The 10,754-nt window shown below is 23.0% G+C and overlaps 2 protein-coding genes across 2 annotated transcripts; both read right to left on the bottom strand. All coding sequences in view use genetic code 6, as the record gives it.

The window, feature by feature from the left end:
• Positions 1-442: 442 nt before the first annotated feature.
• On the bottom strand, positions 443-4,981 carry TTHERM_00790660 (cyclic nucleotide-binding domain protein; the record flags this gene model as incomplete). Its single annotated transcript, XM_001026164.2, has 4 exons — positions 443-2,003; positions 2,280-2,968; positions 3,414-4,859; positions 4,913-4,981. 4 exons carry the CDS (start codon positions 4,979-4,981, stop codon positions 443-445), a joined length of 3,765 nt encoding a protein of 1,254 aa, XP_001026164.2.
• A 454-nt stretch (positions 4,982-5,435) lies between these two features.
• On the bottom strand, positions 5,436-9,609 carry TTHERM_00790640 (cation channel family protein; the record flags this gene model as incomplete). Its single annotated transcript, XM_001026162.2, has 4 exons — positions 5,436-6,951; positions 7,077-7,759; positions 8,047-9,495; positions 9,544-9,609. The coding sequence occupies 4 exons, from the start codon at positions 9,607-9,609 to the stop codon at positions 5,436-5,438; spliced, it is 3,714 nt and encodes a 1,237-aa protein (XP_001026162.2).
• Positions 9,610-10,754: the final 1,145 nt, after the last annotated feature.

Raw genomic sequence — 10,754 nt, 5'->3', positions numbered from 1 at the left:
AAAAAATAATTATAAACAAATACATTAAAATAATATTAATTAGATCTCACAAGAAATATCAAATCTATATAAATTGTGATTTAATTAATGTTAATAAGAATAATTGAAACAGGATTCTTACCATGTTAACAAAAATTAAAATAATTTATTTTGATACCTTTAATTCAAACAAATAAGTATTTATTCTCATCCATAATTAACTTTTAATTACTATAAAACATCAAATATTAAAATCAACATTCGCTTATAGGATTTAATAAAATTTTTTTTTAATTTATATTTCTTACTCAAGAAATAATTATTCGAGAATAGCTATATAGAGAGTTTATAGTGTATAAAATATAATATATATATGGTATATAAAGAGATACTTATATTGTCATAAAGAAAATATTTAAATGGAATTAATTGATTCTAAGTTGTATAACTAACTATTAATCATTCATTATACATTTTAATTTAAGACAATAGTACTATGTATCTATTATGTAATTTTTCTTTTAGTCTAAACTCTTGGCTATTTTTTCTTTTAATATGATCTACGGGATAGATTGTGTTTTAATTGAAGCTTTTTCTAATATTAAACCCATTTTAAAACAATTTCAGGATAGTTGTAATTAGGTAAATAATACTTATAAATCTTAGCTTTATCAAAAGTTTAGAGCATCTAGTAATTGACCAAATCAGGAGGATCTGTAAATTCTTGTAATTTTTATTCTAACTTTTAAATATTTTCATCTAGAAGCTAAGGTGGATAAAATATAGAGGCTAAATGATTTTTATGTGAAGATTATCTTTTATCTTAATTAGAAAGACCTTTAGAATATTAATTTTGCTATTAATATGACTGTTGTTGTTGTTGTTGTTGTTGTTATTTTTTATGATTTTCTTTGTCTTGAAAAGTAATTTATCTTTTATGCCTTTACTGTTGGTTCATAAATGCTTAAATAGATTATTAAATTAAATCATATTAATTTATGGTTCTCGATTCCCTAATAGTCCTTCTGTCTTATGGTTATTACGATATTCTATTTTTAGAGGATAACCTTGCATTTATCGTTTTTGATTATAATAAAGATTAGGACTTTTAATCATTTATTTATGGTGTTTACTGTTAGATTTGATTTGTTTCATTATTTATATGATTACTAATTAATGAAAAACTACTTAAACTATGGTTATTAGTAGATGGCTAAATTAATTCATTTTTATCTTGATTTTTATTAAGAATTTTTTATTCAGAAACATTTTTTTCTTCAATTTTATCAGCTGATTCTATTTAGATTTTTGATTGTAGGTTAGTTGAAGATAATTTATGAGTATTTTGGTAATTAAATACGCTAGATTATTGTTAATCTAACCCTTTCTCGTTATTATGCTATTTTAATTTAGATGGAGAATAAGCAATAGAAGTTTTTTTTTTTTTTTATTCAGCTTTATTTTGGATTCTACTTTCGGGAGATTTTAGAAAAGAATTTTCTTATAAAGTTGCTTTATCACTTTAAGATACTGATGAACTACTACTTTTACTATTAGATGAATCAGACGAAGAGGAAGAATTTGAAGATGTTTCATCATCATCTGATGACTTTAAATCAGATGCACTAAGCTTTGGTTCATCTAAATTAGATACACACATTTAAGACTTTTTAGATTACTGAATCTATTGTGGATATTTGTTTAAATCACTGCTTCTTGGTGATAATGAATTCGTTGACCCAGTATTTTGCAAATAAACTCTCATTCTATTAGCTTTTGGAAAATCGTTGGAAGCATTAGCTGTTTCTTCTTGGTTAATTTAGTTTTATATTGGAGAGTTATTTCCTTTTTTTTGGCTATCTTAAGTTTTTATTCTTTAAATTTTAGATGTATTTTCTCTCTCACCATCCGAAACTTCATCAAGATCAAAAATATCACCTAAGTTGCAATCAAATTCTATTTAATCTAAAATCTCAAATAGTGATTCATGCTAATTAATTTCAGCTACAGCTTATCTAAGCAATCTATTTATTATTAATTAAATTAACTATTAAAAATATAATCATACTTGCTGTTATAATTTAATTCTATTAGATAATTAAAAACCCTAATTTGAAGAGATAAATAAAATTGAACCAAACAAATTTATTTGAGTAAGAAAGAAAAACAAAACAAGCAAGCAAACAAACAAATAAATAAATAAGTTAATGTTTTTTTATCGTTTATTTAAAAAAAAATTATTTTGTTTGTTTAACTAATAAATTAAGCATAAATAAAATAGAAAGAAAAAGAATATTTACATGCATCTAGAATAAGTATTAAATTTTTGTCTTTTTCTATCAAATTAAGCTCGTTCAGTATGTGGGGTACAATTATTATAACGTGATATGACTACCTATTTTGTTAAAGTTAAGTGAGTTTTAGGACACTCAATTGAAAAGTGATTTCCTGATTGACAGATAGAACAATATATTGAGCAGAATTTATAGTTATTATTTAGAGAGATTGCTTCTTTAATCATTTAAAAATTCTCAAAGTCTTGGTCATTTTCTTTAATTATTTGAATATATTTATCTCTGTTAATTTTATAGATTCTACAAAAATCTGACGCTTTAGCTGTAAGTGTTCTTTGATTCCCACTTATAAACGAAATTTCTCCAAAATATTCATGCTTTCCTTTGCTTGAAACAATTAAATCTTCCCTCTAAGAATTTTCACTGTCTGAGATAAAAGTAATTGAAACTTTGCCTTTTACAATATAGAACAAAGAGCAATCATCCTAGTCACCTTACTTAAATATGATTTCTCCAGGAGAATATAAATGTTCTTCCATAAGATTTGATATTTTATCTTTTACTTTAATATTTTTGAACAGCGGAATATTACTTAAGTATTTTCCTTAAATTTCTAAGCTTAGATCATTTCTTAGTTTTTATGATAATTTATTTATTATTAATTTTTCTTATTTCTTTAAAACTTCATTTGATTCCTTTTTTTAGTTATAAAAAAAAAGAAGCTTATTTTAATGAATTAAAAACTTATCTTAATTTTAAAACCAAAATAATTATTCTGAAAATTAATTATAAACTGTAAAACTTTGAACAAAAGGATGCATGAATGCATTAATTTTTCAAAATATACTTTTAAAATTGCTTAACTTTAAATAAATATGTATGTTTCTTTCTAAAGAAATAAATACTTTCCTAGCTAGCTATTCGGGAATCCAAAAAACTAAAACATCATTCGAGGGATGCAGTTTCAAAGAATTTTTAATTTCATTTTTGAGATTTATAAAAAATAAACATTAGAAGTTTCAAAGAAATTTTTATTCCATAGAAACTGCCTTCCCCCAAAACAAACAAACATTAAAAGAAAAATTAGTTTCAGCAATTAAAAGAAGAATAAGAATAAATAAAATTGTTTAAAAAGCTTACCTTATATAAATATTCTACATAATTAGATACTTTGATTCTTAAATCTCTTGAAACATTTTCTTCTCTCATAAGTCCATGAATAACCTGCATGTTTTCTTTATATTTTTTATCTTTTTTTTCTATGTTTTCGATAATACTACCTATTGTATTAAGACTAAATGCATAAACTATGCAAGTAACGAAAATTGTTACAGTAGTAAATACTACTTCTATAGAATTTTAAGGAGTAATATCACCGTACCCTACAGTTACCATTGTAACAGCTAAAAAGTAGAATGAATAAACATACCTTTCAAAAATATCTGCATCCAAAAGATTTTTATTGGCAATCCAGCTGTTTGTATATCCGTTGTTAATTTCAAATAAACCTAATCCATGCCAAAATAAACAGAATATATGGCATATTCCAATCACAAAAAATAGAAGCCGAAAGAGATCAAATGCATTCTTATTATTTTTTTCATAGCTTACATAAAAAGTAAGCCATCTTAGAATTTTAAATATTTTTGTCCATTTGAATATAAACAAAATATTAATCATAACTTATAAATTAGTTGTGACCTCAATATTGAATACAAAAACAAACAAAGGCATATTCCCAAGTATGTCAAATATTAAATTAGATTTAATATATGACTTGATAATAAACTGCCTATTATAGGTGATATTCCCTTTCTTTAAGACACCTGTGTTTAGCTCCATTAAAATATCAATGATAGATAAAATGAATAAAGTTTAAAAGAGAACTTTAAACTCTTAAATTTACATCGTAAAAAAGAGCTAAAGATTCAATAAAAAAGTAGAAAATAAAATGAGGATTGCTAGTAAAGTGTCCCATATTCTTATTAACAAGCCAGAAGGAGCAAAGAAAGGAATTTTGATCAGTTAGTATAGCAGGGTCAAGTGATAAAATATATTGAAAATTAACTTACTAAACTTTCCTTTATCAAGAACTTCTACATTTTTTTTATTTTTAGAGTACACACTTACAACATCTCCGACTAAATCATGCTATTTTTAAGTTATTTTGTTAAATATTCTTGCATTTTTTGTTAGCATCCTGTAAAAGTGCTAAACATTCACCAGCAGCTTTAACACTCTCACCAGCTTTACAGGAAATACTTTTGATTCCATCTCTTCCATGTTATTTACAGATTGTATTATACTTTAATCCATTAATTATGAAATATTTTTAGTCAGTGCAGCACGAAAAAGACTTTTGACAGGAGTATTGATTTACTATTAAGAGGTATCTTATTGGAAACTACGTCTTGAGTTTTAACGACTGATTATAATAGCAGATTTTTCAAATTCACTTTGATTTCTCTCCTGGCTGCTAAATTCTCTCTTTGTTGATAATTACCTTCTACTAAATTATGAAAAAATCTCTGGTTCTACTTCAGAGTCATTGGATTTAAAAGGAAAATTTTAGATCACTCTATGCTCCTTTTACCAAAAATAAGTTTATGTTAAGGGATAAACAAATGCAATTTTCTTACCTCCTCGCTAAATGGAATTTGACATCTATAGGTTTAATTATTATTGTAACTTGAAGTGCTTATATCCATGCTTGTTTTTACTAAAGTTAATTTCTTTAAAAAATATTATATATATTAATTAAATAATAACAAATCAACCAATGCTTTTATTGAAATAAGTAACAAAAAATAAATGCTAACATAAATTGAAATATGTTTTTTAAATTATTTAAAAGATGATATAAAAGCTTCATTTAAATGAAATGCATAAATTTATTTAGTTATTGATAAGAAAACATAATTCAATTTCATATTGATTTTATATTTTCAAAGTCAATTGAAAATTGACAATAAAAGCATTGAATTTTACTGGTAAAAAAAGTTTAAGCCATTTATTTGTCTGTCTTTAATATCTTTTATATCAAATTAATTATTGTCATTAATTAATATTTTATGCAAACAAATTAAATAATTTCTAAACTACAAACAAATAAAATTTAATAATTTTTTAAATATTTTAAAATAACAAAAATATTATTTAATTTCACATATCATAGTATTTACAAATACTAGTTTGATTAAATTTTTTAGACTTGCTGTTAAATCTGCTTCTTTTCTAACTTAAATTTGCGTATTTATTTTAATGTTTTTCTTAAAATTTAATCCATTTTTTAACAATTTCTAGATAATTATAGGAGGGATGGTAAAATTTAAATATTTTAGCTTTATCAAATATTTAAAGCATTCTGTAATTAACTTGATCAGGTGGTTCTAAAATTCCTTGTATTTTTTCTTCAAAAGCACTAATCATTTTTTTATCAGGAAAAGTACCTCTTTCAGTGGCATTCTAAAGAGATGAAACATATTCATTAGTTAGAATCTGTTCAATCTATGATCTTGGCTTTTTTGAAAAGTTCTCTAAGTTCATATTATTTTGAAAGTTCTTAATTGAAAATTTTTTCTTGGGCTTTTAATCTTAAAGGTTCTCATCAATTATAAATTTTTTTCCTTAATTTTGTTTTTAACTTTATTGGCTGATAAATGCATAAATTGAATTCTGGACAACATCAATTTAATTTCTTCTTCTTCTCTCTCTTAAATTTAGAGCATTGTACATTTATTAGCTTGGAAATAGCTTTTCTCTATGCTAATTATCAGCAAATATACTTTCTCTTCTATTACCATTTTATATATTCTAATTTTCTTTAATTTGTTCTTAATTCTGCTAATTTAAAGCAGTTTTAAAGCTGTTTCTACTTCTTATTATTTGTAAATTTGGCTATTCTACTTATTCAGATAAAAGTTATTCTATTTGTTGCTTCTAATCCAATTGGTTTCTTTCTTCAAATGTTTCTGTTTCTTAAGCTAACTTAGATTTTAATTTTTATTTATATTCTTAAGTTGATTTATTATTTGTTGGATAATTTATGGTTGGAATAATTTTTTGTTAATTTTGCTATTCTTACAATTTATCTTAACCTTTTTAAAAAGAATTCTGTTCATAATCTAATTATCGTTATCCATTTTCAATTTAAATCATAACTTATTTTAATTGCTCATAATCTCTAGAATATGTATCTTTATTTGAAAAAGAAGTAAGAGTCTAATCATCTAAAGATTAAGATGAAGAAAAATCATTCTATTTTATTTCAGATTCACTATTCTAAAAGCTTTATTAAGTAGGCTGAAACGATCTTTTTGTTTTCTATTATTAGCTAAAATTTGAGTCTAGATTCTTCTGCAAAAAGCTTGAAGAAGTTTTTTCTTTATTATATCCAACTGAGTTAGAAGCCTATTTTGATTAATCTATATTATTAGAGCTATCAGATTCATAATAAATTTAAGACTTAAAATTCATTTATGAGTTATCTTAATTATTTGTCTCTTATTTTTTTTATGGATCAACTTTCTCTTCCAATTTTGTTAAGGAATTTAATGATTAAGAAGCTTATTGAGAATCTATATGCATATAACTTATACCAAGTCCTATTTCTAACTAATCTAAAATATCAAATAAAGACTCATGGCAATTAATTTCTTCAACTGCCTATTAAAGTAATCTTTTTTTTAATTAATTTTAAAGATTAAATTCTCTTTAATTAATTTACTTATTCATCCTTTAAAATAGTATTTACTACCATTTTAAGTAGAGTTAAAATTTTATTTAAAAAAAAAAATATTTTACTAAATTTGATTTAAAACATGGGTTTTTTTTTATTTTCTATAAAACTTTTCTCTCTGTAAATGAGGATTCCATTAGTTATAGCGTGAAATAACAACTTATTTAGTGAGAACTAAATGAGTTTTTGGACAGTTCATTGGTATATGATTTGAAGAATTGCATATAGAGCAAGTAAAAGAGCATAGTTTATAATTATTATTAAATAAAATGGCTTCCTATGTCATTTGAAAGTTTTCAAACTCATATTCATATTATTTTATAGCCTATTAAAATCCTTACCTGCTTATTTTGTATATTCTACAAAAATCTGTAGCTTTAGCAGTAAGTGACCTGGATTTTCCATTAATAAAAGAATGCTCTCCAAAGTATTCTGATTTTCCCTTGATAGCAATAATTAGTTCCTCCCTGTTTTTATTACTTTAATGATAAAGTATTGCTACAGAACCTTTCACTATATAGTAAATAGAACAATCGTCCAATTCTTCTTATTTAAATATAATTTCTCCAGGAGAATACAATTACTCTTCCATAATACTTGTAACTTTATCTTTTTCTTTGATATTTTTAAATAACGGAATATTATTCAGATATTTTCCCTATATTTCCAAAGTAAGATCATTCCTTAACTTAGCTGATAATTTATTTATAATCAGGTTTTCTTATTTCTTTTGAATTTCGTTAGATTCCTAATTTAAATGTAAAAATTAACTTAATAATGAATGTTCAAATTAAAAAATAACATTAATTTTAATTATTAAAATTCCATCAATATATAAAAAAGAAATCACAATTTGAAAGGATTTATAATGAATCCATCCATAGCTTTTGAGTAAATTAATATCCTTTCATTCATCCTTTAAAAATAACGCACATGAAATAAGTAAGTAAAGATTATAAGAAAATATTTTATTCTTAAAAAATTAAAAATGAACAAAATTAATTTTATTGTTTGTTTTTGAAATTTGCAAATTACTTTGTAGAGGTATTCGACGTAATTAGAAATTTTTATTTTTAATTCTCTTGAGACATTTTCTTCTCTCATAACACCATGTATTATTTGAAGGTTTTCTTTGTATTTTTTATCCTTCTTTTCAATATTTTCTATGATGCTACCTATTGTATTTATGCTAAATGCATATACTATACATGTGACAAATATAGTGATTGCAGTAAATAATACTTCCATATCGTTTTAAGGAGTTATATCACCATACCCAACAGTGGCCATAGTTACTGCTAAAAAGTAGAAAGAATATATATATCTTTCGAAGGTGTTTGCATCAACTAAATTTTTGCTTTGTATCCAGTTATCAGTTTCACCTCTGTTAATTGATAATTAGCCTAATCCATGCCAAAAAAGGCAGAAAATGTGGCAAATACCAATAACAAAAAAGAGAAGTTTTAAGAGATCTACTAAGTTTTTATGATTTTTTTCATAGCTGAAATAATACGTTGCCTCTTTTAAAATTTTAGTGATTTTTACCCATTTGAAAAGAAACAAAATATTAATTAGAAGCTCTAATTAACCAGAGCTTTCAGATTCAATAATAAATAAAAGTAATGAAAAATTTCCAAATAAGTCAAAAATAAATATATTTTTTAAATAAGATTTGAATATAAACTATCTATCATTAATGACATTTCCTTTTTGAACCACACCAGTATTTAATTCTACGATAATATCAATTATAGAAAAAATTATCAAGACATTATACAGCAAGTAGAAGTTACTAATATTCATTCCAAAAAATAGCTGCAAATTTAATAACAAAGTAAATAGCATAATTAATAGCGATAAAAAGCTATCCCATGCTTTTATTAGCTTATTAGAAGGCTGAAATACAGGAATGTAAATATTTTCAATTTTTTAAGTAAGATTAGCCCAGAGTCTTCCTATTATAAAATAATATTTGTCCTTATCTTTCTAGTAGGATTTTGAGTAAAAGCTTGAAATATCTCCAATCAACTAGTGCTACTTATGAGTTAGTTTATTCAAAACTCTTACATTACTTGTGAGAACTCTATAAAAATGCTAAATATTCACTAAAAGTTTTAAAGCTTTAATAAGCTTGATAGGTTAAGCTTTTTATTCTTCATCATCATCGTCTAGGTTTATGGTATTTGCTAAACTTTAATCTTAGTATTATGTAATCATATTATTTATATTATTAGGTGATGATCGTTGGCGAGTTCTTTAAGTCTAAAAAGTCTTATTATCTAATTTTTTTCCTAATTTTTAGTTGGATTTATCTTATCCATTTTTTTGATTATCCTCATCTAAAAAATTAACTTTTCCCTTCTGTGTGTTCATTTGCATTTCTTCGTACCTATTTTATTCAAATCTACTGATCTAAGAAATAGGCTCTTATTCTACAATGGAGTCATCACATTTATAAGGCATATTTTAAAATAGCTTATTCTCCTATTTACATTAATATAAGTCAAATAAATATTACAAGAAAATTCAAACCTCTTCATAAAGTTGGATTCTGTTTCTGTATTAATCATTGTAAAATTTACAATCTGTTTGAGACATTATTTTTTTATCTTAATTTTATTCACTTCTTATATTACAAATCTAAAAAAATAATTAATTGTTAATAACATAAATATTACATTCAGTATATAAACTATACACAAGAAAACAGATTATTATAATTTAAAGTAAAAAAAAAAATTGATTTATCAAAGAGCTAAGTTAATTAAAAGAAGGTCATTTATCACAAATATTGTACATTCTAACATTTATATAAATGTATTATGCCATTAAAAGCATAATCCCTATTGTTTTTAATGCTACATTTTGCCTCTTACAGCAAGTACTTTTAATTAAATTTTGTATTACTGCTTATTTAATATCAAGCAATATTTTAAAAATTATGCATACTAAGTGGTTAATTAATCCTAAAGTAAAAATAGTCTGAAATTTTATGACCTATAATCATAAATTTGTTAATTTAAAATACTACATACAAACTTACTGATACCTAATTCTAATAAAATTTAATTTGAAAATTTACTAAACTTACTTTAATAGTCATTCTAAATTAATGTATAAAAATTTAAAATCCAAATGATAGTAGCTATAATGATAAAGTTAAAAATCACTCAAATGACCCCAAACAAAAGTAATTTTTTTAAAACAAAAAAAATTTAGCACATTTCAATATTGCTTATACTTGAAAAAATATATCTGATTTACTTAATTAATATATTTTTCTCTTTAATTAAAAAAAGTAGAATTTAAGAAAAAAATAAACATTAAAAAAGGTGATGAACTAGTTAATTTCAAACTAATCTTTTTATTTAAATATTTTTTTCTTATCTTATGATATTTATTGCAAAGTTAAAGTTTTTTTTATTTTATTTTTTTTTTGAGAATACATTTTATAATGTTTTAGGAATAATAAATAATTAATTAATTACTTTTAAAAAATATTTGTAAAAAATGTATTAATTTCTTATTATCAAAGACAGTATTTATTAAAGATCTATATTTAGTATAAACAAATATAATAAATATAAATATTTGAAGTTTAAAAAAAATAAAACTAACATTTAGAAAGAATAATTAATTATCAATTTTTGTTTGTAATAAATACAGTTTATTAAGTTTTAGTTTAAAAATTGAACATTTTTGTAAAAATAATGTGCACAGAAATTGAAATAAATATTTTTTGA

This window comes from Tetrahymena thermophila (genome assembly GCF_000189635.1).
Source record: "Tetrahymena thermophila SB210 genomic scaffold scf_8254047, whole genome shotgun sequence".
Taxonomy (NCBI): Eukaryota; Ciliophora; class Oligohymenophorea; order Hymenostomatida; family Tetrahymenidae; genus Tetrahymena; species Tetrahymena thermophila.
This window is presented reverse-complemented; position numbering and strand designations above follow the sequence as displayed.